This window comes from Pteronotus mesoamericanus, unplaced genomic scaffold (assembly GCF_021234165.1).
Source record: "Pteronotus mesoamericanus isolate MK-2021 breed Mesoamerican mustached bat unplaced genomic scaffold, CSHL_Meso_final contig_35, whole genome shotgun sequence".
NCBI classification, from domain to species: domain Eukaryota; kingdom Metazoa; phylum Chordata; class Mammalia; order Chiroptera; family Mormoopidae; genus Pteronotus; species Pteronotus mesoamericanus.
This window is the reverse complement of record NW_026555139.1, coordinates 3,440,205-3,466,996: the sequence shown is the minus strand read 5'-3', so window position 1 is coordinate 3,466,996 and position 26,792 is coordinate 3,440,205. Positions and strand designations below refer to the sequence as shown.

General features: G+C 41.8%; 1 protein-coding gene across 2 annotated transcripts in view; it reads left to right on the top strand.

Annotated features, from left to right (window-relative positions):
- MARCHF8 (membrane associated ring-CH-type finger 8) overlaps positions 1-26,104 on the top strand; it is a 135,643-nt gene extending 109,539 nt beyond the window's left edge. Inside the window, exons 4-8 of one of the 2 annotated variants that reach the window (XM_054576889.1) lie at positions 17,167-17,249; positions 17,493-18,338; positions 19,731-19,911; positions 21,857-22,004; positions 22,424-26,104. In XM_054576889.1, the coding sequence (XP_054432864.1) occupies positions 17,167-17,249; positions 17,493-18,338; positions 19,731-19,911; positions 21,857-22,004; positions 22,424-22,728 (1,563 nt within the window). In that variant the 3' untranslated portion in view covers positions 22,729-26,104. The remainder of the gene's footprint in view (positions 1-17,166; positions 17,250-17,492; positions 18,339-19,730; positions 19,912-21,856; positions 22,005-22,423) is intronic. The other variant, XM_054576891.1, reaches the window with a different exon arrangement.
- The last annotated feature ends 688 nt before the right edge of the window (positions 26,105-26,792 follow it).

The following is a 26,792-nucleotide window of genomic DNA, read 5'->3' as shown; positions in this document are numbered from 1 at the left end:
TTGGGATTTATCGTGCTTCTTGAGGTAGGCTTGCATGGGCATGAATTTTCTTTTTATAACTGCTTTTGCTGCATCCCATAAATTTTATAAAGTTGTATTTTCATTTGTCTCCAGGTAATTTTTGATTTCCTGTTTGAATTTCTCTTTGAGCCATTGGTTATTTAGTAGCATGTTGTTTTGTCTCCATATATTTGTGGATTTTTTCTAGCTTTCTTCCTCTAGTTGATATCTAGTTTCACACCATTGTGGTCAGAAAATACGGTTCATGTAATTTTAATCTTGAATTTCCTGAGGCTTGTTTTGTGACCTAATATATGGTCTACTCTGGATAATCTTTTATGTGTACTTGAAAAGAATGTGTAATCTGCCATTTGGGAATGAAATGTTCTAAAAATGTCTATTAAATTGATATGGTATAATATGGCACTTAATGACATTATTTCCATATTAATTTTCTGCCTGGATGATCTAGCCATTGAGGTAAATGGACTGTTACAGTCCCCAACTATTTTTGCTGTACTGTTAAATTCTGTTGTCAACATAAGAAACGTCGAAACCTGTAGGAATTTTTATGAGTTTATTTGAGCCAAACCAACAATAATTGCTAGGAAGCAAACTCTCAACAGATTGAGAAAATGCCCTGGAAAATGGCAGTTTTACCACTTATTTTATGCATCATAATCAAAAGGGAAGACATAAGAGAGTTACGTGAAATTCATTGGTGACAAATTAGGGAGACAGGAGACAGCAAAGTGGGGAAACCTCTGGGATTGGGAAAAAGCAATACAAATAGACATGTACTTCTTTTACATTGGTGGGTACAGGATAGTTAATAATCAACATTTACCACATGTAGAGGTAGTATGCTAAAGAAGATGATAACAATGAGAGGTTCTGTGGTCTCACAGGAGGTTGCACCCTGAAGGGTCTGAAAAAAGCGGATTACTCTCACATTTCAAAGGTATGTTAGCAGTAGAAAGAGACAATAGACAGGCTCAGTTAAGGTAAAGACTGACCTTTGTCAAGGAAGATACTGGCCTACAACATGGCTACCTACCATGATACTCTTTTAATTAGGAAGTTTTAATTTCAGACCAACCTGTGTGGTTACTTGATGTCTTTTAAGTTTGTACGGCCCATCATGCACACTTCCCCTGACCTTGTCAGATTTAGTATGCTACTGTCCTTTGGTCATAAATCAATTCAGCAGATGCATTGATGACCAACCTTTTCGTTGCATAATGTGGCCCCACGGTGCTACAAAGGCTCATTCCTAGGAAGTCCTAGTGTCAGCATTTGTCTTACTGACCAATGGTCCATTTAGAATAGGAGAAGACTATCCATGGATAGAAATCAAGGCTGAATTTATCTCAAAAGTGAAAAGTAGGTAAATGGGAAGCAGTCAGGTCTTATAGGCCTTTATTAAGAAAAACACTCTGGGTCTTTTCTAACCTATATGCTGTTGTGATCCACGTTTTGTGTCTGTCTCCTCTGTATTCTGCATCTTATTATAACGTTTAATTGTAGTTTGAGGGCATATTTATATACCTTTTCAGTTTTCACAATTTGACCATGGGATAGGTTCTCAATTACCATGTTCCATCTACTTCCCATTGGAAGTACTCAAGTGCCATTCATTATTAATCTGATTCCTACTAGTTGTGCAATTGGGAACTGTAACCTTAAGGTTTATTCTGGGAAGGCTGTAAGAATACAGTGCTGCAAATTACAATTACCATTTAAAAATTACAGAGGCAGGAAGGACAGTTAAGAGTTTTATGAGTAAATTACTTGTGCCTCAGCAGTAGTTATAGAGGGCCAGGTTTTTATAGCCACTTCAGTTTCCATATGAATTAATGTAGTTAGTAGTTTTTGTTGGATTAAGAGATAAGCGCATTCCTGTAAATGTAGTACTTATACATAAAATTACTTTCTCAATATTCCTTTTCTACTCACCTTTTGTAACTTCCCTTGTTGTTCTTAGTTTGTCTATTTTTACTCATTCCTAAATAACCAACTTATTAGGACAAACTACTTACTTTCAACTTCTTTTAAACACACACATCCCTTTCCTGTCTTTTGCAATAGCATTCCTTCTAAATTTCAAAAGAGAAACTATAAAAAGTATTACTGATAATACAAAGGTATCTTATACACCTTCAGCAATTATTAACAATTGGACTATATACACAAGGTTTGAGAAAAATCAAAAGAACAAGTATAATTATTATTATTACTAATATTAGCAGGTGGGTAAAGACAATCAAACTAATGAAGTTCAACATCAGTCGTAGGTTTGCAGGCCTTGTCAGTGCCTTGGGATAGTTGTGTATCTCTGACATCAGTGGATTCTTATCCTTGAGAAGTCTTTGATCTTCACTGTAGGTGGAGCCAAGTGTCAGAGACAGGGGCAGGTGCCCGTTTGCAGTTTAGCACCTGATAAGGTCCCTTCCAATGATTTTGGTGAGTCTTTAATTGATATCTTATCCAATGGAAAAAAATCTCCTAGTTGTAAGTTGTGGTCTTAGTTTCTCCGGATGAATATCACTAATTTATCAGTCTCTATCAGTTGGTTAATAAGTTCTTGATAATAATGCAGAATGCCTCTCTTTAATAAGGTTGATTCGTATGTCCCTTCATCTAGATGTATAGGGTGGCCAGAGAGTATTTAATGATGAGAAAAACTGTGTGTTTACCACAAGAAGTAGATTTCAGGTTGAGGAGTACTATAAGGAGAGATTTTGGCCAAAGGAGATTAAAAGCTTTTGAAAATTTACCTAGTGAGTTGTAATTGTACCATTTGTATTTTCCACCAATCCAGGGAACTGAGATGGTAAACACAATAAAAATACTGTGGAATGGGCCAAATATTACAAATAGATTGCATTATTTGCCCAGTGAAATTGATAGGAGAACTCAAGAGTTAAATACAGCTTCAGTCATAGTTGGTAGGCTTATGTGATTAATGCATGTAGAAAGCTGTTATTCCAGGCACTGGAGTTCATGACTTAATTGTGACTCCAGGAGATGGACCAACAATTCAACCTTTGTGCCCCAAAGGAGCTGCAAAAGATTGAGATGGTATCTGAGCCATTGTGTTCCAGGGAGGGAATGTTCTGTGACTCAGATAAAGAATTCAGCAGATAAAGATATTCAGCAGATAAAGAAATAGTAGGATAATTGCCACCATAACTCTTATCTGATTAAACTTTCTCCAAACCCCTTACCTGCCCTTTCCTTTTCTTTATAAAAAGGTCAGCTTGAGATGAGATGTGAAAATGGTTTTTGAGTGTACATAACCTGTCGTTCTCTCAGATCACTGACATCTGAATAAAGCACACATAAACATTTAATCTTTGTCTCTACCTACTGGTTCTGGTAGCGAACAGCAACACAAACTCCCAGTTTTTCCCATTTCCAAATGAGTCCCTCAGTCACTGTAACTTGGAGGGAATTCCCCAAGTGGGAATTAATTTTTCCCAATAATAATGTGCCTACCAATAAGGCTGTTGCTCTTTTGCAAGGGAATGCCTCAACACAGTAAAAAATATGGAAAGCATAACTAACACATATTTATGTTCTTGATACTGATATTTGGATAAAACCCAATTACTATACCTTAAATGGATCTAAAGAGAATGGGAACTTTCCTTGGGACCTGTGGAATGATTTCCCAGGATTATAATTGGACTGGTAGAACTTCTCCAATGCACTTTATGAGCTATAGTAGGAGAAGGTGTTCAGTAATATTATTTACTCCATGGAATAATTTTCTTAGGACCCCAGTGTGTTTGCTTACATGGATATTAAAGTATAGGTAATGGAGTCACTATAGGTATGATCGGTTTCTGATTGGGATCATATCTCTTTGTCTGGGTCAAAATTTCCCCCTTTTTGTTGCCATGTCCTCTTCTTCTGTACCTGTCCATTGGAAATGTAAAAGTGAGTTTTTTATTCATTTAATAAGAAGCAAGGAGCATTCTCAGATCTAGATAATCTGGCTGTTTAATGCTGTCTGCCTGGCTGCAGCATCAGGTAAATGATTTCCTGTTGCTTCCATGGTGGCAGGTTTAGAATGTCCTGGAATTTTGATTATTGCCAATTATTTCAAGTTTTGTATGACATCTAATAATTCTGCAACCTATTTTATATTCTTTATGTGTTGCTCTGAGAAAGTTAAGAAGCCTTAGTGCTTCTACAACATTCTAAAGTTGTGAGCTACACCAAGAGCATAGCTGTTGTTAGTGCAAATATTGGAATGCCACCCTGTGTTTTTTGATTGAAAATTTTAGCCCATTTACATTTTAATCCTCACCCAAGGATGTGTTACTGATTTTAGAGAGAGGGGAAGGGAAAGAGAGAAACACAGAGGGAGTGAGTCAGAAACACATCTATGTGAGAGGGAGATATCGATCATTTGCCTCCCATATGTTACCTGACCAGGGATTGAACCTGGAATCTAGGCATGTGCCCTGAGTAGGAATCGACCCTTGACCTTTTGTTGTACAGGATAGTGCTCCAACCAACTGAGCCACCTGTCCAGGGCTAAAATTATTATTGATAGGTGTGTGCTTATTGAATTTTTTTTTAACTTTTCTAGTGGTTTTGTTGTTCTCTGTCCATTTCTTCTTCTTTTGAACTCTTTCTTTTTGATTTGTGGTTTCCTGTAGTAAGGTTGGGTTCCTTTCCCTTTACAAAGTTTCGCATATTTTCTGTAGGTTTTGTGCTTACCATGATATATCTCTTTGTATCTATAGCAGTCTTTTTTAAACTTACGGGCAAGTAAGTTCAAACTCATTCTAAAAGCACTGCATATTTACTTCCCATCCTCTACTCTGTAGGTGTTTGAAATCATTTTAATATCTTTTTGTTTTGTGTATCTCCTGACTATTGTAGTTATAGTTAATTTTGCTAGTTTTGTCTCTTAACCTTCATATTAGTTTATTAAATTGCTGGTGCATCTCACTGTGTTTATTACACCTGTGAGATTTTTTTCTTTCCTGTATTTTCTTATTTCTGTTTATAGTCTTCCTTTTCTGCTTAAAGAAAAACCGTTAACTTTTCTTGTAAAGCTGCTCTAGTGGTCGTGAGTGATAACCTTACTGAATATAGTATTCTAGGTTGTAGATTCCTTTATTTCAGCACTGTAAGTATGTCCTGCTACTCTCTTCTGGCCTCTAGACTTGCTGCTAAGAAATCAACTAATAGCCTTATGGCATTTCCCTTGTATGTGATTTGTTGTTTCCTCCTTGCTGCCTTCAAGATTATTTCTTTATCCTTACCTTTTCCATTTTAACACAGTATGTCTTGGTGTCAGCCTCTTTGGCTTCTTCTTGTGTGGAACTCACTTGTGTTTCTAGGACTTGGGTGTCTGTTTTCTTTTTCAGACATTATTTCTTCAAAGCTTCTTTCTGCCCCCTTTTCTTTTTTTTCTCTTTCTGTTATCCCTGTAATGTGAATGTTAGAGCACTCGATGTTATCCCAGAGGCCCGTTATACTGTACTACCCTCATTTTTTAAAATTCTTTTTTCATTTTGCTGTTCTATTTGGGTGATTTTTCCTATTTTGTCTCCCAGGTCACTAATCTGTTCTTCTGTTCTTCTAATCGGCTATTAATTCCCTTTTTTATAGTCTTCATTTCATTGTATTATTTAACTGTGATTGGTTCTTTATTACATTTTCTAATTCTTTGTTGAAGTGCTCTTTGATTTCTTCTATTATCAAGTTTTTTGAGCACCCATATGACCATATCTTTGAAATCTTTACCAGGAAAATTAATTACCTCCCTTTGATTAGAAATTTTTCTCCTCAGTTCTTTCTTGTTCCTTCATTTGGGCATATTCTTCTTTCTCCCCATTTTGTTTGACTTTCTGTATTTGTTTCTATGAGTTAGATAAAATAACTCTCTCCCAATCTTGAAATAGTGGCCTCTGTGTATACTAAGTGCTGGATGGTTTTGGCAGACCATTTGTAGTTGGGTGGGGGCACGCAGTGTTTGCTGTGCCACCCTGGCCAGAAGGAGTGGGTTCCAGGCGGAGAAGCCTTGTGTGTGCATGTTTCCTTGCCCTTTTGATCCTGGTGGGCTGCTCAGTGTGAGCAAGTCTACCCAGTTTACTCATGGTGCACCCTGTAGCTTTAATTGTCTTGCTTGAGTTGAGTCTAGATGAGACTGTTCCAAGTGCGTGTGTTGCAATGATCTCCTACCTCTGTATTTTCTCTGGATGGGACCTGCTTCCCTATACATTGCTAGTTCCTCACCCCCACTAAGTGGGGCAACCACACATGTGCACTCAGTAGGACCTGTGTGCAGGTCTCAAAATAATTTCTTAGCTCAGTGCTTTTCTTCAGGTGCGGCAGCCCCATGCATGACCTAAACTCTTAGTTATTTTCATGTACCTAAAGACATTTTCATGTACCACTGATTCTGATTCTGCCCTTTGTTAACTAGTGCTCTGACAGTCAAGGAGATTTGAGAATCTCTGTGGTATTGAAGGTAGGGGTTGAGTTGTGGTTTCCGCTATAGGGTGTGAGATATAACCTCTGGCTGTTAAATGGTCATCACTCCCAGGGTGAATTGGAGCATGCGCCTATAAGGAGAATGCAGTGAAGTGCTGAGCATGGCCACAGGGTGGACTCACGTGATCGTAGATGCTACGTGTAGCAGTCCCGCCTTATTAGCGTGAGGTAACATGACTGTGTGCAGGGGTATTGTACCACCATTGCCCCTACCTACAGGCTGTCTCATTGCTTGGCATGAGGTTTCCTCATCTGTAACATGGACAAGGAGGCCCAGTGCAGTGTTTATGAGGTTTGCATGAATTCAGGTTTTATCTAGCACTTCACTCTGTACCAGACATTATGCTTTGAATGCTGGGTCATACAGAGAAGAGTAAACAGACCTCTGTAAAATACCTGCATAAGTAGAGCAAAATTATGAAGGTAAAAGATAGAGGGCTGAGGTAGAAAACTATAAGGAACCAAAGTTCTCAGGGCTGCTCAGGGAAGGTGTGGTTGACGAGGGGTTATTTAAGGTAGGACATAAGAGGTGAAAAAGAGCCAGCCCCAGGATGGCATTAACTGTGGTAGAAAACTGGTTTGTCACTTGCTTGGGAAATCCAGCGTTTTAGGTAGAACTGAAAGACAGGTATTTGCAGCCTTGTTAGTCACTGAGAGTGATGGGGACCATGTTGGCTGGGGTTTTAGTGATGACCATTGTACTTTGGCCTAAAATCCTTTGGAGGCAGATTGGAATTCCCTGAGGAGGCTTGAACTCAGTGTCCCACTGGAGGTTTTTTGTTTTTTGGTTTTTTTTTTAGATACCAGGAATTGCCTGGACCAGGCTCAATGTAGGGGCTGGGCTTTAAAAAAATTAGATTATATTTATTTATTTTTAGACAGAGGGGAAGGAAAGGAGAACAAGAGGAGAGAAACATCAGTGTGTGGTTGCTTCTCATGTGTCCCCTACTTGGGACCTGGCCCACAACCCAGGCATGTGCCCTCACTGGGAATCGAACCAGCGACCCTTTGCTTCACAGGCCAGCACTTAATCCATTGAGCCACACCAGCCAGGGCTGAAATATTTTTATTTTATTTTATTTTATTTTATTTTATTTTATTTTATTTTATTTTATTTTATTTTATCTCACCCAAGGATATGTTTATTGATTTGAGAGAGTGAGAGAGAGAGAGAAACATCATCGGTTGCCTCTCATACAAGCCCTGACCAGGGATCAAACCCACAATGTAGGTATGTTCCCTGACCAGTAATTGTACCTGCAACCTTTTGGTGTGTGGGTTGACACTCCAACCCACTGAGCAACCTGGCCAGGGCAGGGCGGGGTTTTTTGAGCCTCTGCTGATGTCTCTCAAGAAAGCTTCTGTGCAGGAAGGGGCAGCAAACAAACATAATTTACTCTGAGGGAGCATTTCTCATTCAGACCTGGGAGTTAGACTTGATCAGGGTGACAAATTTCTTGAGCAAGTTCATGATTGGCAGCACTTAACTAAGTTTGAAAAAGCAGTCACCCATCCTGATAAGCTAGACACCCATCATGAACCTTGGAATATGGGTCCCTCCTCCCTGCAACTAGTGGGCTTACTACACTCTGGCAATTGCTGAGCGCTGGTGTCTGGTAGAATATTTTACAGCTTTGTGTAATTTTATTCAGATACCATGAGCATTAGGTGCCTCTGGTTAATTAGATACTCCTGGGTAGAAGTCAGACTAAACATGTTTAATGAGCACTTAAAATTATTGCTGTTCTACCATTGGCAAGTATATCTCAATGAATTTGAGCATTGACTCTCCTAGATCTCAGGAATATTTTTCTAGGTACTGTTGCCATTTGATAGGTATGAGATATAGTAGAATGTCATGTGTCAGATGTCAGTACAACCCTAGGAGGGGGGCTTACTGGACCTATACCTTGGTGTGGTTTTCATGACTAGGACCTGCATCTCTCTTCCTGAATACATTGACTGGTGACAGATTTAGCTACTCAGACTTATGGGTTAAGTATAAGGCAAAAATTTGCCTTTGATAATTCATACTGAAGAAAACAACTATCCCAGAGACAAGATACTTATTTTCATGCAACAGAAACAAGGGGAATGAATGAAGGAATTGAATGACATCAGATAGTATGCTTCATACATGACACCAACACTGTGTAGCCTCCAACACTGTGGAACACTGTGGGTCATGATGCTTTGCTGTTGATCTCCCCTTTTGCAAAGTTTGACAGTATTTTTATATATTTTTTTCTTCTGATTGGTTACAGTTTGGTTTTTGGCTAAAACTTTAGACCAACAATTTTCAAAGTATTGTTCTGATTCTTGGGGGTGGCAAGGTTAAACCAGTTTTATAATATACTAAGACATTATTGCCCTTTTCATTCGCATTCTCTCACGAGTGTGCAGTGGAGTTTCCAGGAGCTAAGTGGCATGTGATATGGCATCTTCTGTCTGACACTAATGGAATGTGTGCTGTGGCCTGGTGTTTTAAAGTTCCTAATCTAGTAAAGATTCATCGATATAACCTATATAATCATAAGCTCTTTGGAGTCTCAATAATTTTTTTAGAGTGTGAAGGGGTCTTGAGACCAACAAGTTTGGGGACCTTTGTTTTAGATGTATAAATGGAGAGACAGATCACTCTAGAGTTTACTTGTGCTATTCATTTAACAAGTGTTCATTGAACATATGCTGTGTGCCAGGCACTATGCTAGGCCAAACAGCAGCAGCTTCTAAGTTAATGTATTATTCCAGAAATGTCTTTTTATAAACCCTGATAGTTTTATGAAAGAAATGAACAGGGCAGAAGGACAGTGATTAATAGGGAAAAAAAACCCTTTTGAGGAGAACCCTTAGAAAAGGGCCAGTCATGTGGGATGGAGTATGAAAGCACCCCTAGAAGAAACCAGAAGATTTGTAGTGCTGAGTGACTCACACTGAGTGGCAGAGCAGAGAAGGAGCCTGGGTTGGGGCACTGGGGCTAGGGAAGACATTTCAAACAAGTCTCTAAATGTTCTTTTAGATTTTTGGGAGTTTGTGCTTAAAAAGATTACTGATTTTACTTTGCACCTGACTCATTTGGCTACAGAGTTCAGGGTCATCTTTCTTGACTCCTGCATTCCTGTCAGTCACATTGTCCTAAGCTTTAGGTTTACTTGCTAGATGAGTAGTAGACAGGGCAGAAACTCTATTCATCCCAAGCGAGTGTCCTGTGGTGGAATGAGGACATTTTATAGTGGAGACAGCTGCAGGAATATTCTGCAGATCATCAAGCAGTAGTCGTCCACACAGAAGCGTTGCTTCACAGTGGAGTTATTCCTGGAATGGAGTGCTCACATCTCTGCATCTCCTCTGATTTTATTAGATCCTTTTAGTAGGCCTGTGGATTACTGACCCAATTTTCAAGTGCTTAAACTTGTCCTTTGAGAGGGTAGGCCCTTGGGAGGTGGTGTGCTTGGTGGAGAGGCCCCAGAACACAAAATGAAGGCTTTAAAATTTAAAAAACAGTGCTTTTGCCACCACCCCAGAGTTTTCTCAAAGGAGAATCTTGGAAACAAAAATAATTTTATTACATTTGCAAAGTTAAATATTTAAAGGAAGTCTGTTTTAGTAAAAGGTTCTTTTGACTGTTAAATAGCCCAGAAACATAGCCCTGTAACCATACCATGTTATTTCTGGTGATTTTTTATGTGGTTACATTTATAGTTTCTGGGATTGCGAAGCCATCTCTGCTCAGAAATCACTGTCTTCAGTGTAATTTATTGAAAGCAAGTTACATTTGCAAGATCCCCAACAGAAGCTAAAAGACCTGCTTCAGAAGATGAGGCATGAGAACATCCCTGCAGCTGTTGGCCTTGCCTCTAGCAGTGCTATGATATATCCCTCTCACTTTGTGGGGGATGTAATACTATTCTTGTAATTCTAACACTCTCTGAAAGGCCACCAAAGAAAAGAATTCAGTGTGTGCAGTACTAGCCAGGCAATGCTGGGAGTCATTTATACAGGAAATTATTTTAGAATTCACTAGTTTTTTATGCACACTCCTTCATGAGTCCTGTATTGTATATATTCTATATTTACTTTTTAAATGGGTAGTTTTAATTAATTGCCATTGTGTAAGCTCGTTCTTGGCACAGCCCTTCATCGAGACGCAACATGTATTTATCAGAGTAGTCCCAGAACTGGCTTCTTCTTCTTTAATTGTCAATCATTTTTGAATTTGAATACAACTGGGTGTTTATTTATAGAAATCAGAGTCTGTCATAAAAAAGCCTTTGTTTTCACAGAGTAACTTCTGTGCTAAGCATAAATTCCTGAAATGTAATCTCAGTCTGTACATTGCAGTGTCTAAACACCAAGTTAGACTTTATTTGACTTTATTATATAAAGTCAGGCCTGCTGAGCTAGAAGTAGAGGGCAGGTTATTATCTCTTGGTTTGGGACTGGGAGAGCAGTAGCATTTAGTAACTTCCTGAGCAGGAAGGAAATGTAAGGTGGTCTGGTAAACAAAATTCTAAAATGGTCCCCCAAAGGTCCTACCCTAAAGCTGAGAACCTGTAACTATAATAAACTGTCACTTTCATGACCATGTTATGTTGATTGATGGAATCACATGAGCTCTTAAAAGCAGACAGTCCTCTCTGGCTGGTGGTAGGAGGACATCAGATTGCAAGCAAGAGTGGACTTGAAGATGGGGAAGGGTTGATGGGGAATGAGGGCAGCCCCTGGCTGACAGCCAGCAAAGAAACAGGGTCCTTAGTTGAGAAACTGCAAGGAATTGCATTTTGCTGACGACCTGAATGAAGTGTATTCTTCTCCAGAGCAATCATAAAGGGGAGACCCTGAACAGAAGATCCCATCACAGTTTGTCAGACAATAGACGTGTGTAGTTTTATGCTACTAAGTTTGTGGTTATTTGTCACATAGCAATAGAAATCTAGCACAAGTGGCAAATGCTATCCATGTAGAAGAAAGACCTGTCTTGGGACCAGTCAGAGCCCCTCACTTCTGATATTTCTGTGCTGACAATGTAACATGCTCTCTTGATTTGGTGATATTCTTTTGCTTATTTTGATATGTTGCATTTTCTTTGTAGAAATACCTATAGTACAATGACTTTCAGATTTTTTGACAATGGTCCTTCTTGAGAAGTAGTTTTTACATTGAAACTCAGTTCACTCACACATGCAACTGAAAGAAAAAATTCTCTCCAAAAACTTAATCCTTATGATGTCAGATGTACTCTGATATGTTCTGTTTTATTTCATTTTTTTAAAGGTAGGTCATAACCTACTAAATTGATTTCTTTACCAGTTTTCCCAGAGTTGGAAAATCATTACTGTTGGTCGTGTTTTTGCAGTTTTATTTCACTTCTTAAACTTTCAAATGCATATTATTTTTAAAATGAATTTGTTTTTAGGAAATACCTACCTGTTCATGGTAAAAGTGGTGGAATGGCTAGGAAGAGTGTCCATGAAAAGTGAGTGTCCTACCCAAGGTCTCTGCTCTTCTTCCATGTTTCAGAGAAACCACTGTCAGGAGCTGTGCACCCTTTCCTTGTTAAAGAGTCTGCACATTGCCAGTGTAACACAGTGTGGCTCTCCCCTCTGCCTGCCCAACCCCCACTCCCCCAGAACTGGGCACAGGGAGCTTTCACTCCTTTTATTGACTGCCTGGCATTCTTTTCTATCAACATACCTGTGTTGAATCATTCAGTCCCCAAGCCCATAGGCATTGAGGTTATTCCAGTTCTTTGCCACCATATGTGTGAGGATGAATTTCTAAAAGAAAAATTGCCATATGTGTATGTGTAATTCTGAAAGAAATTGCCAAACTGCCATTTTATGGTGATTTGCCAGTTTGGTTTCCCACCAGCAATGTATAAGCATGCCTGCATTTTGACACTTTTGCCAATGTAGTTATTAATTTGATTTAAAAAAAGAAAAACTTTTTGGTTGATGATGGTATATCTCTTTGTAGTTTGAAATTGTATTTTTCATTGTGAGAGAGATAAGCATCTTTTCATGTTTTTAGAACCATCTGTACTTCATTTCCCATTTTTTCTATTAAGTCATTGATTTGATAGACTATAATTTGAGGCCAGTTGTAAACATGAGCCCTACTTGCCTCTTAGCCCTCCTTATCCACTATCTTCAAATTCCTCCTGTCTTAAAGGCATACAGACCATCCAGACCATTTTTTGTGGCCTGACATTTGTTAATGTAAACTTTTGTTAGTGACCTGTGACTTCAAATGTTGACAAGTAGCTTTACTGGTTTAAAAAAAAAAAACAAACCCAGTGGTAGTTTGCCAGAGAGAACAAGGAGGAGGTGGTAGAGAGGGAGGTTGTGAAGTAACCCAGTGGAAGAAACAAGGGAAGGAAGTTGAAGCAAAAGCCTAAAAGGTAAGGGTGGTGTCCTGCACAGATTGAGAAGTCTACTTGTTAAGTCTGTTAAGATAGCACTTCCAATGGCAGTAAGTTCTCTTAAAAAAGAAATAGAGAAAGGGGGAACGCCAACTTCTACCAAGGATAAGTGGAAAGCTTACTTTTCTTTAAATGTGTTTGGCAGCCTTGATTAAAATAATTTTAAAGCACTGAATCTGACAAGGAAGGCAACCGCTGAGTGACTTGACTATAGCAAAACAAAATATGTAAAAGTAGTTGTCATTCTTAAAAAGGTCAGTCAACTGGGATTTAGGCCTAGACAGAATCCACAGGTTTGGTATAACTGATTACAACATTTTTTGAAGAGGGGATTTTTGTGAAAATTTTTTTGTATTGAGATTGCCTTACATTCCTTGTCATGACAGAAAATCTCTTGTTTGACAACCAACCAAGAATATCAGGGACAGAGAGCCTAAGTTTTCTCCACACATTTGAATTTTCTTATTAGGAAGATTTACACCTTTTATCATAACAGTCCTGTCATTGATTCTTGCGGAGCTGCTTTCCTGAATGAGGTGTGGCACAGAGTCTCCTTTTTCCTTGAGACCGACCCCAAGCCATCCTCTTGCTGCTCCCAGGAGAGCTGTCAGTGCCCTGAGCTCTGAGCAGACATGGCTGGCCCTTGCCTTGCCTTGACCTTGACAGTTCAACTCTGGAACCATATTTGAAGCTGAAACCTTCAGTTTTTTTGCTGTTGTTGATCAGGCCAGTGTTATAAATCCTCTCAGGTAGGTTGGTAGATTTTACTCACCATGACACCAGTTAAGTTCTTAAAGTTGCTCAGCTGTATTTCAGTGAACATCTGCATGTGGACTAGTCCTGAACTCTCCTTGGGCTCCGTTTTAGCTCATGACAGAAGGGACCTCTTATGAGAGCTGTGATGGCCCCACAAATCACGCTTGTTTTCTCACTCTGGAGTCAGCCAGGATAAACAACAAGCATTTGTTGGTTTGTATTTACGTAAAACTACAGTAAGAAGATTTTTAAAATTTCCTTGAAACCTCATGATATAATATGAAGAGAAGCTTTTCTTTTTTTTCCTCTCATTTGGAGGCTTGGACATTAAAGCTGTGAGTGCCTCATGATGTTTTTTGAGGAATTGAAGAGGATGAAATGAGGGCAGGAACATGAGGAGAGGGTGCTGACACTCTTCCTCTTTCCTAATAAACAGAGAGCAGCCACCATCTCACAGGCACGGTTCTCTGCTGTAGGTACAGACACAACTGTGTGTGAGTTTACCATGATACACCTGTTGGGAAATCTGTAGAGAAGTGATTCACAGGTCCTGTGACAGGTGTGGACAGTCTGTGGTTTTTTCAATGCAGGCTTTGTTCTGCTGTAAGGCTCTTTCCTCCTACCTCAGATCAGTCCCCTATCATGGACATGCAATAGTTACTCCAGACTTCCTGTTTTGACATGGATTATTTAAAGATCAGGACAGGAGTGAGAGACCATTTTCTCTTGATTTCAGCTCCCGTTTGAGACCAGCCTTCTCCCAGTACACTGACCCTGGAAAGGCTTCACTGTTCCCATAAGATCCTACTTTACTCCTACATGGTTTGCCTTCCCTTCAGAATGCAGGGAAGTATACATGCTTTCAAGGCTGAACAGATACCTTTATCTAACAGAGAATGAGATAACTAGGAAATTCCCTCTGCCTTCTGAGGAGCAGTGGACGCTTCCATCCCTTGCGTGGAAAAGGGGATTCCCTTCTTTACCTCAGTCTGAGCTACTAAACTTGACTCAGCAACATAGAGGAAGGAGAGCTGACCTTATAGTAGTGTGGGGACAGGATGTGAATATTGCTGGGCATTCCTGTCCTCCCTTCGTCCGAGGTCTCACTTCCCTACAATTCAGCACGGCCAGCTTGTGGTCTTCATGATACATTTCTGGCCTTGTCTACAGATGCTGAACAGAACTAGTCACCCTTAGAATTGAAAAAAGGGAGCAAAAAGTTCAAGCAGGCTCTGTCTCAGAACAGGGTTAAGACTGAGTACCAGAGACAGACAGTTTAGGAGTTTGGGACCTTAGTGTAGCTACCCTCAGTCCACTTCCTTGTAGTGAGTGACAGTGAGCCCCGTGTTCATCTTCAGAATCTAGATAGCAGAGCCTGTGCCTGATCTGGGCTCGGGTCTGCCAGAGGAGCCCCCAAGGGTAGAGCCTGGGATGGCTGTCTGGGAGGAGGGTGGCTCCTGCAATAGAAATGTAACAATGTAATGTCCACGTGGGTCCTGAGGACCCCTCGCTTCAGTTTGGTTTAGGAAGAGTAGTGACAGGTTATTTGGGGGGAGTGTCATTTTCATGTCTACAAATAAACTAAACATTAGAATCTTAAGAACTTTGCAGAGAAAACATACCCAATGTTCCTGTATGTACATTCTGTTAGAAAATAAATGTAGATTCTGTGGTGACTCAGAAGATGTGCAAATTGAGGAACCCTACATGATTTTAGCATACACATGCAGCATGATAACATGTAATTTCTTGGATGAGGTTTCTTTACGTTGAGTTGGGTTTAAAATGATGTTTACTCTCCATGCTGAGGAACAGGAATAGTGAGTCCATTGATCAAGTGGCAGCCTCAAGTGCCAGCCCTGGTTCTCTCCGGGCTGGTGCATTTTCCGGAAAGAGGAGGAGGGGAGAGCTTCTGGATAATGGTGCTGCCTGTCTTGATGGCTCACTCTTGTCAGGGGCCCTTTAGCTGGAGTGCCAGGGTGAAAGTATACACCTGGGGGTGGTCCTTAGCAAAGTGGAGGGGACAGGCCCCAGCTGGAGAATTGTGGACCAAAGGGCAGGGCTGAGGGCCACTTGAGTTATCCTTGGGAAGGTGGAGAAGTGATGTGGGCTTGCTCTCGATGATAGACTCACAGTATACTTGGCCTTCCATATTCATGGGATTCGCATCTGTGGCTTTCACATCTGCAGCTTTCACAGCTGCAGGTTTAATCAACTGTGGGTTGAAAATATCCGGCGGGGGGGCGGGGGGGGGATGGATCCCAGAAAGTTTCAAAGAGCAAAACTTGAATTGGTCACTCGCGAGCACTACCTGATTCCATGAAAATGAAGTGATGTGTGGGTACACCCTGCTGTAGCCTATATGCAAATACAGGTTATATGCAAATACTACACCATTTTGTAAAAATAAGGGACTTGAGCATCTGTGGATTTTGGATTTTTGATATCTGTGGGGAGCCCTGGAATTAATCACCCCAGATACAAGGGACAGGTGTGCTATTTTCATGTGGCTGTTTAGATTGTATGGAGCATATGCTCACTCAGGCTAGCTGTCCTAGGAGAGAAGAATGCACTTTCACGAAGTTGCATAGTACTGGAAGGGTCATGGAAACTCAGGAATCTGCATCGTGATAAGATCTAGCAAGGCCCCACAGAGGCTGGAATGGGAGGCTCTTCAGGACCCTCTAACATGGTTTTGTATCCTCAGCTCAGCAATACTCCCTGTTGCTATATTTCTCCTTCTACTTCTCTTACAGCTCTGTTGTTTCCTCACCCTCCTAGGTCTTTTCTTTAATTTGGGCTTATTCATGACCTTCCAGAGCCCCTGCTCTATCTCATGACTTCTTGCTACATGTTCTTTCAAATTTAAATTTTCTCTTATTATTTTTTTGAATTAAAACTCCTGGTAGCAGCATTCTGTGCTCACCCCACTCTTGGGCCACAGGTTGAGCTATGGATTGGTGGCCCTGTAATCCCTCATTTTTATAAAGAGCTCTAGCAGAGTAGCAGGTTTTGTAGCCCACCCATGAGGTTGTGAGTAGGAGAGAGCGCTCTATCCTGGCCAGCTTTGATTAGGATTATCCAGAAACTGCTAGCAGGGAAGCAAGTGCCAGCAGTGATGTACCACGCAGTACTTTGCTTTTGCCATATACCTTGTAGTACTTGGTTTTGTGACTTTTGTACAAACTAATTAAATTTGATGCTTAGGAAATAAATAACCATTGAATCTGCATATCTGTGGTGCTGTTCCAGAGCACCAGATATATCTTGGCTTCACTTTCACCTGCATATAAGCAAAGAAGGGTGCTATTTGGTTTGTTTGGTCTCAGCTTGTAGGGACCTCGTACAGTTACTGAGCAGTATGAAATAAACAGACCTCCTTAGATTCTCCCCCGATTCCCATTCAGAAGGAGGTGGAGTTCACAGTTCTCTTGACTCTTTCCTGAAAACTGACTGGAGGTGTGTTGTTACAGGCTGGGGGTCCTCCGCTGGTGTCGGCTCCAGTGTCTGCCTTCTCTCGCACTTCTGTCACACCTTCCAATCAGGATATCTGCAGGTAACACTTGCTTCAGATGCTACACTGGCTCATGTTCATCCCAGAAGTAAGCATTAGTGTCTTAGGTTCCTGATTTTTCATTTGCTTGGTCAGTATGCCTTTGCTGTGAACAGTACACCCAGATTTATATACTATTTGCTCACCAAGTTACCACATGAATTTCATTTCTTCACTTTTATGTCTGTTCTCTTTAAAAATTGTTTTTACTCTCTGTGTTTTTATTCCACTGTTCTCTGCATGCAGTTCCAGTGCAGTGTTTTCTGAGTGTTGTCACCACAGTCCCATGCAGTCCGCTGTTGTCTTGAAAGCTCCTCAGTGCCAGAGTTCTCTGACACAAGGGCTCACTGTGACAGTTATCTGTAAAGACACATTACAGGCATCAAAGAGAAATTCCGGTGGTTCAGAATGGGTCCAGGCCTGGAAGCCTGCTAAGAATACCAAAGCCAGAAGAACACTAAAGTTCTCAAAATCCTTAAATGATGTGGGTGAGAAGGCCCAGGACCCTTTGGAAAATTTTGACTATGCAGAAAGAACTTGCTCTGAAGGGAAATTGATACTCTCTCAAGATCCATATCTCAGAATTAACAGATTCCATCATAAACAAAAAAGAACTCTGAATTGCAAATCTCTTGACCATTCCAAACATTCTTGTGTTTCATCCCTATTTGCCAATAATTCAACTGCCTCAGAGGTGCAAGGTGGCAAGGGGGGCAGACATGTCCCCCTTTTGGAAGAGAAAGCAGATTGTGAGGCTGTTTCCAGAAGCCAGAGACTGCTCAGGTATCTGTTCTCCCTCTCGCATGGCTCAAGTGCCAACAGCCTGCATAGGTTCCACGAGCTGGAGAGCTGTGCTGCTCACCTGTGCTCTGCCAAGTCCTCCAGCGGGCTGGCAGGGAGCACTGGCTTCTGCTCCGACGAAATGGGAGATGATGACGTCTTTGAGGACAACACATCCACAAAATCGAAGAGCAAGGTCCTGCGGGCACCCCTCTGCTCAATGGAGAAGGATAGTGACCTGGATTATTATTCTCCTCTCTCTGAACAATGCCCCCCTCTCTCTCCTGTGTCCACATCAGGGGATGCCTGCAGGTTGGTTTACCAAGAACCACCATTCTGTCCATCTCTGCTCCCCACACCTGTGTAGCCTCATCTTGCTTTAATATGTGAAGTTTCAGAAAAATGAATTAGTAGGCAGTTTAGACAATGGTGGATTAATAGTTTTCTCTTGAAGAATGGAATATTGATATCATTTGAAAAACCAATTTCTATGACTTGGGTCCCAAGATAGTTTCACAGATGATAAAAGAGGAAGAAACTATACATATTAAAGGTCAAGCTGATTCTTCTCAACTAAAAATAAGTAGAGTTTACATAAAGAAATTGGAAGAAAGAAGTTTGATGGTCTAGATTTTAAGGCTTGCCGACCCCTCGCAGCCTCAGTTTTACCCCTTGCTCCACCTACAATTGATGTGTGTGGGAGGAGGCTGTCCTTCCTTCCCTCTTTTAACTTGGATGCAGACACCTCTATCCAGATTCTAATTCCACTTTCCACCTTTATATCCTCCCATGTGCAGCATCCTTGTCTGGCCCCCAAAGTCTTTCAGAATTCACTTTTTGTCACCACTCTCAAGCCTTCCCCATTCTAGCCTTTCCCCACTCACCCCTCCTTAGGGCAAGCTATTATGTCTAACCATTGGATCAGAAAGAAACAGTGGAGAGCCTGCCCAGCTCTTTCAGGCCAGGTATCTCTGCTGCCCTGTAGCTTCTGGGAAAGACCATTCTGTTTCTCAAAAGCCTATTTAGTTTCTTGAAGTTAGGTAGCTATATCCTGTTGCATGTACCCTGAACCTCTCGATATAATGAATGATTTAAAATTCTCAATTATTGCTGAAAGTAGTCTTCCAAAAAGAAATGAAATTGCCGTACCTTATAATGTTTTTTAGATCCAGAAGAGGTACTGTGATTTCTCTGTTTACTCTCTGACAGAAATGTGTAGCTGTGTATGGAGGTGAGGTCAGTGATTATGCTAAAAAAAAAAGAAAAAGAAAAAGAAAAAAGAATCCCTCCATCTTTTTACATCACTGGTATTTTTGGAAGGTAGAATGCTCATTCTGTTTTAAACATAATTTTTTTTCAAATTATTTTAACATCTTTAGTTCCAGAAGATGCTTCCATGTAGCCTTAAATTTGGCTTTCAGTGAAATTCTTTAGTCTTACCAAAAGTGACTTGTCATTCCTTATATCATTTTTTTCCTCTCTGATGCCAAATGCCATCCAGATTTTCCATGTTGATGTGGTAAGCTTGAAATTTTTAGTTTGTAGTAATTGTCCTCATTTATGTTTGTATGTTTTTGTGCTTGTAGTCAATTCTGTGATGTTTGTTTCTGAAAGTCTTCTTTGGGGGTATTGACCTTCCACTGAAGTGGCATCTTCCCTGTTTTGTAATCCTCCTTGTAATGACTGGCTTTCCTGCTGCCCTAGGATCTGTCACTGTGAAGGGGATGACGAGAGCCCTTTGATCACACCCTGCCACTGCACAGGGAGCCTGCACTTCGTGCACCAGACCTGCCTGCAGCATTGGATCAAGAGCTCTGACACACGCTGCTGCGAGCTCTGCAAGTACGAGTTCATCATGGAGACCAAGCTGAAGCCTTTGAGAAAAGTACGTGTAAGGGTATTTACCCTGGGCAGTGCTTTAACCTTGCTGAAATGTATGCCCCTGAAGAGTCAGCACCTGGGCCTGGATGAAGCATTAGCTTACTTGTGTTCGCCTCTTTGAGGAGTGGGAGCTGGTGTATACATCATGTCGTAGAGATCATTATTTCTGGAGACTTCCTAGAAAGTCTCTCCTTTCAGGAAGAAGCTCTTTCTTACCACTTAGCCGTAATGTTTTCTTTTTCCTCCAAACTAAAACTGCTTTCTTGTCTGCATCAGTCATTTGGTCCTTGACCTGTTTTGTGACATTTTAGTCAGCATTTAACTTTATATGTACTAACTCTTCATGCCTTGTCTTTAATTAGAACTGTATATTAGAGATTAGTATCTCTCCCTAGCCCAAAGCAAAGCATAACATAGTACATTTACTTATGTATTGTGACAAATATTTAGATAGGAGAGTGGGGTGGGTGGGAAAAGAAAGAAAGCAAAGGCATTTCAGGCAGTGCAGCCCTTGTCAGTCCTATATCATTGCCCCTCTGAGAGGAACCTTGTCCCCGCACTCATATCCTTGTGAACATTGTTTGTTCAATGTGTCTTCTGTATCCAGAACATAAAGTTTTGTCTGAAACAATATAAGACTATTCTTATCTCAGAATTTTAGTATGTAGACTGAAAAGGGAATCAATCACATCATCAGATAATAGCACATAACAATGCCAATTAAATGCTAACTTACATGGCAGTAGAACATACCAGACATTAGAGAAGTAAAGACTCTGTGAGCTAGTGTTCTGGAGAGTAGAGTACTGGTAGCATCATAGAATGTCTGGGTGTTGAAGCAGTTCTTGAAGGATCAGTAGGATTTGGAGGTGAAGTGAAAGGAGTTTACAGGGGTTAGCTTGTCTGTGGAGAAAAAGCATGCACCAAAAAGATGAGGGTGAGCATCTCAGGGGAGTGTGAGAGGCTTGAACTGAGTATGTCTTAGGAAATAATAGGAAATCAGGGATCAAGAGGGCAATTTAGGAAAGAAGCCAAGTGAATATGTCCCAAACCGTAGCAGAAAGCAATCTGTACTTCAGAAAAGTGAAGCGTAAACTACTTAAAATATGGAGTCTTATAACACTTAAGATTTACTGGACACCTTCTCTGTGCTGGTCTCTCAGTGAGTGAGTCTTAAGGAACTATGACCAATATAGGCAAACCATGAGGCTCTACTTTCAGCTTCTCCCATGTAGAACCATCTGGAAAAGGGTTGTGACTAAGACTGGCAGAGGATATACAGTGTTTACGCTTTGTTCTTTTTCTCTGCCTTTATATGTTTTCTTGTGATTCAGAAACTGATAAATGAAAAAGAAAATCTGGCTATTTGGAGGTAAATTAATGAGTTCCTAGAGGAGATGGGACTGGCAAAGACTGCTTGTACCAGGAACTCTTAGCATCAGTTTCAAGCTGTTGCTGCCAAAGTAGCAGAGGATCAAAGGGTGAGCACCTTCGGCCATCACCTTCATGATGAAGAGTTACCCACCTCTTAGTGTGTTGTGGCATCATCACCCTCGTCTTACCCTCACACATGCTAATCAGCAAGTCAGGGAGACTCAGAATGTGTGGTTTTCATCAGAACTGAAACCACAGAATTCTTTATTGAGCTACCTGATGTCTGCTTGTAATAATAAGCAGATGGGGTTGCTGGTCGTGGGTCATAGCTCATCTCTATCCCATCTTCTTTTCATTGCATAGGAAGTTGGCTGTGGACAGAATACCAGTACTGGTACCTGGTTGAACTCAAGTGGTTTATAGAAAACAACTTTGGGTATTTGGGGAAATTCATTTAGTTTGGGAAAGAGGGAGAGTGAAGGAAAGCCAATCTTACCCATGTACAATGCTCCCACCCCCATTGTAGCCTTTACTCTGGGAGCCTGAGCTTCATGCCTTGCATGCTGTTGTTGCAGTGGGAGAAGTTGCAGATGACAGCCAGCGAGCGCAGGAAGATCATGTGTTCAGTGACATTCCATGTCATCGCCATCACCTGTGTGGTCTGGTCCTTATATGTGCTCATTGACCGCACTGCTGAGGAAATCAAGCAGGGACAGGCAACAGGTATGTGCTCAGAACTAAAGGGGAGCTCAGCACAGAGGTCCTGGGTTGCACACTGGGGTCTCAGGATTGGAATGTTATTCCAGATTGATTTTCAAGTCAGACCTCAATTATCTGGATTTGTGGAAGGGGCTACCAACTGTAAGGCAGCCAGCCATCCTACTTGATGTTTCTGTTGTTGTGAGTAGTTTTGAAAACCCAGTCAGAAGAGATCAAATTATGGCGAGAGAGACTTTCCATGAACTGCTTCCTAGAAGGGCAGGATATAAGGCAGTGGACACCCTCTCCCACCCCTCCTTCAGTGAGATAAGCTTTGATGAGTTAAGAATCCATGGGTTATGGGAAGTTCATGAGTTGTGTTTTGTTTACTTCAGATCTTAAATAAGGTCAGCTATTAGCCTAATCAGGTGTTTTCCTTCCAGGAATCTTAGAGTGGCCCTTTTGGACTAAATTGGTGGTGGTGGCCATTGGCTTTACTGGCGGACTCCTTTTTATGTACGTTCAGTGCAAAGTGTATGTGCAATTGTGGAAGAGACTCAAGGCTTATAACAGAGTCATCTATGTTCAGAACTGTCCAGACACAAGCAAAAAGAATATTTTTGAAAAACCTGCGCTCACAGAGCCCAACTTTGAAAATAAAGATGGACATGGAATCTGTCATTCCGACACAAACTCTTCTTGTTGCACAGACTCTGAAGGCACTGGAGCAGAAATCGTTCACATCTGAATGTGTGGAGGGTATGGTTTTCCTGGACATCCATGAACAGCTGACAGAAATTGTTTACTTCCAGTTGTGTACCTTTTCTTACATGCTTTAATAGCACGGACTGGACAGGTGACTATTTTTAATGATTTCTCTTTCTCTAAACCCCCCTCATGGAATCTCCTGGAAAGCTCTCACATCGGCTGGACATGCCTGGAAATGCACTTCTACCTGCACATCAATGGGAAGGGAAGGTGGGAGACTCAGGACACCATGACAGGGAGCTGGCCCATGGTCTTGAGCACAATGAGAGGTAAAATGTCGAACCTGAGGGAAGAACAGGAGCAGGGTGGCACCCGGGCCCTGATGTACAACTCTTCCAGTTCCCACCCTGGGACAATGTGTCTGGGAAAGCCTAGCCCTGGGGCGAGGACTCCCTCCTCACTAAGGAGAGCCCGGGGCGGTGAGCACCCTCTGCCAGTGCTGCCGCTGTCAGTTCTCTCGAGCAGATGGGCCATGGTGCTCTGTCACGGTGGCAAGGGATTTCACTAAGCAAACAGCACTTTACAAAAAAAGACTCTTTATTTTATTATGTGTCCAGAAAGGTTGGAATTTAAAAGAATGTCTCGTATAGAAACCTCCTCTTCATGACCCCGATTATCTCTTTTATGTTGTAACAGATCTAAAACCCTGTTGCCTTTGACATTCTAAGAACTGTGACACCTAGTCTGTGTCCATTAAAGAGGCTTGTGACTATAAAGCAGGACAAACCGGTCTGATGCTTTCCCATAAAATTTCATGGCAATTAATGGATTGTAAATGGCAATTCCTACTATTTCAAGCCTGTTTTATGATAAGTCTTTATAAAAGGGCCTGCCCCAAACTTTTTTCCTTTTTTTTTTTTTTTTGGTCAACACTGAAGAGGAAGAGCTTATGAATTCTAAAAGAAAGGAAAAGAAGTGAGTAATTAAAACAAAAACGAGTATTTAAATACCATTTCCTTACAGACAAACCTCTCTAGTTTGTGCTGGCCTCACACTAACAGAGTAAGCATGCACCGCCCTGGTCTAGGGTGTGTCCACTGTAGGTGCTCCTGGGCTCCTGTCACCTCGGCCAGCTTCTGTGCCAGGGAAGGTAGCGAGGCAGGCAGGCTGGCTCTGGAACAGGGGCCAGGAGTGAACCACAGACTGCCATGGCCCACTGTGTCACTGCCCTCAGCCACACACCCAACCATTTGTCGCCTTAACTAGACTGAACAGAGATGATCTTTTAGGGGCCCTTGGCCTTGCGATCAATCTGTTCTGTCATCAGGGATTATCTCCTGTATCATTTTTCATAAAACAAAACCAAAATCACTGCCAGAAAGTCTACTTAAAATTCTGTCTTTAAAAACTAATTTCATTGCTCTAGGGAAATGAGTGAACTCCAGGAAACTAGGCCAGGAGGATCTGCAGTGTAGCCTGGGTATCCCAGATGCTGGCTTTCCAGGTGTTGCTGCATGTGCCTAGGGGTTCGGCTTTTAGTCCTTGGAGCCTTGGGTGCCTCATCTGTCGTGTTAGAAGGATGAAGCAAACCTTTGCTTTCCAGAGTGGAAGCCCTGTGGCTTATTTTAGAAACCAGGAGAAAGCTGAAGGCTGTCTGAGACCTGGGGGAGAGCATGTGGTAGCACACTCTGTGCTCTGTCACCTCCTCCTACCCAGTCTGACTCTTCAGGATTATGGGCTCTGATCCAGGCAGCTGCTGTGCATGGCCTTCCTCTGGCTGGGCACCACACCAGCCCCTGAAAATTAGTCAGCTTACCCTCTTGCCATCTCCCAGGCCACATCCAGCCCATGCCTGTGTGTTCACTGTGCCCCAAAGTGCAATTACCCACACCCCTTCTCAGCCTGGAGACACCAGGCAGGCTGCTTACTCAGGGTTGCTGGATCCAGGTCATCCCTGACTCTGCCCCTTCAAAATAGCCTAAGGGAGGCCCTGTGTCTGCCACCTTCTAACAGCAGGTGATGGATGATGTGAAGATGGGTAGATTTTTTAGTGGGAATCCTTTCCTCCTGGATGGAACCCCTTATGCTGAACTTGAAAAGTATTGAGATTTCCCATAGAGAGGTAAGTGTGCTTTAGTAGTAATAGCCCCTGGGCATCATACCCTTTGCAGCTGGCATCCCCTATGGCAAAGGTGCTTTTGTACCCATTTTGTGTTGCTCCAATGCCCAACCAGATTTTTATGAAGCCCTCTCACCATCTCATCACCTCCCACCAAGTTCCTAAAACTTCTCTCCCTGTGGAGATCTGTCCCAGGTCTTTACTTATTTCCTCTCCTGGAAAGACACACAGATGCTCTCTTGCCTTTCTCTTTTCTTGCAGATCCTAGTTGAGCACCTTTGACCCCATTCTTTGTCCCCTGTCAAATATTTTTCCCCCAGGGACTTAACTCTGAGGCATGAAGCCCTTGCAAGATTGTGCTATGCTGCCCTCTAGTGGGCACAGTGGATCTGCCAGGTGTTCCCACTTGCCCTCTAAATACTTTTGGAGGTTAATCCCGTTTCCTTTCATTTTACACTTCAGTGGGAGGATGGCATTTGGCTCAACCATATAGAAATGTGGGATGAGCTTGGTACTTGTGGGCCAGGCAGTGGAGAGATGGCAGCAGCCCTCGGGGGTGTCACCAGCCAGCTCTCTCTGACTTTACCTTTATATTCCCAAGAAGTTACAGTGTAACACAAGGGCTTCTGACTTCTTTGGCTGCCAGCAGTAATTTGTTTTTTGTACCCAATTTAAGAATTTCCTGAAAATTCTATAAAAGGTCTCTTCTTACTCTCAGATTCTAACATGTATCTGCACCGCCCCCCCTCCCCTTCCCGCTTTCTTTGTTTCAGTTGACTTTTTTCAATCTTATGGGCCTAGTTTTTAAACTTTGGGTGTGCCCTCTCTGGCTATAGCTAGAAAGGCTACAGGCAGCTGGGGCAGTTCCCAAGCCTCAGGTAATGCCTGAACAGGTTGAAGCTGCTTCTGTTGCCTGGTAGTCAGCTGCAGGGCTGGAGGAGGACTGGGAACAGCAGGATAAAGGTGTTCACAATGCTATGGATTTGGCCTAATGCAAATGTACTTTTGAAATATTTACCTTTTTGGACATGATTTGATATATGCAGCTTCCATCTCTAGCCCAGGAAAGACCTAAATAACTCATTACCTATTTAGATGTAATGTTTCTAGAAAGTTGATTGTTAATAAAAACCAAATTTACACTGGCATGTGTGGTGTCATTTCTAAAAGACACTTAGGGAATTTCTAGTTATCTAGATGCCTAGTTTTGTATCCTTTTGTGTGTGTTCATTGTTTCTAAGTATCATCACTTGAATAATATTCTGTACAGGGGCTCATTTGTGCTATACATAGGGTATCTAAATGCAGCAATAAAACACTTCTTTACAAAGAAGTTTTTTCCATGAAGGTGTTTTCCTGCAAGGAGACTGGGAACCTCTCTGGGCTTCTCTGGCCTGCGTATCAGGGAGGAAGATCCCATTCTCTGTGGAGGTGTCCGTTTTCCTCACCTGCCCTTCAGGGGAGGACAGCTCCCCCAATACTGGTGATCACTGGGGACGGGGTGGGTTCTGGAGGGTGTGTGGGCATGGGAGCAAAAACTGAAGCAGTGCACACAGGTATGCTTGTTGGAAACATGCAATCTGTACGTGAACTTACTGCCTCAAGAGAAGCCACACTCAAGATCTGGATGTGTATGGCAACATAACTGCTGGAGCAGTTGGATTGCTTAACTAGCCTTATCTGTTAAAACATTTACTAAACCACAGCCAAGCTGAGCAAGAGAACCAGGGGTAGGGGGTCCAGCAGGACTGCTGGCTATAGCTTAGCCTGGCTGCATCTCCTGGTTACTGACAGGGCTTCCCTGACTAATGGCAGTGCCACTGATCCTCCAGTCAAAGACTGCAAACCATTACTCACACAGTTTTACCTGTGTACATGAGGTGAAAGGAGGGAGGCTAAGGCTGTCCTGGACATACTGTACCCTAGTGAGTCAGGAGAACACCCACTAGTTAAGAGCACCATGGTAGACTTCCAGAAGACTACCA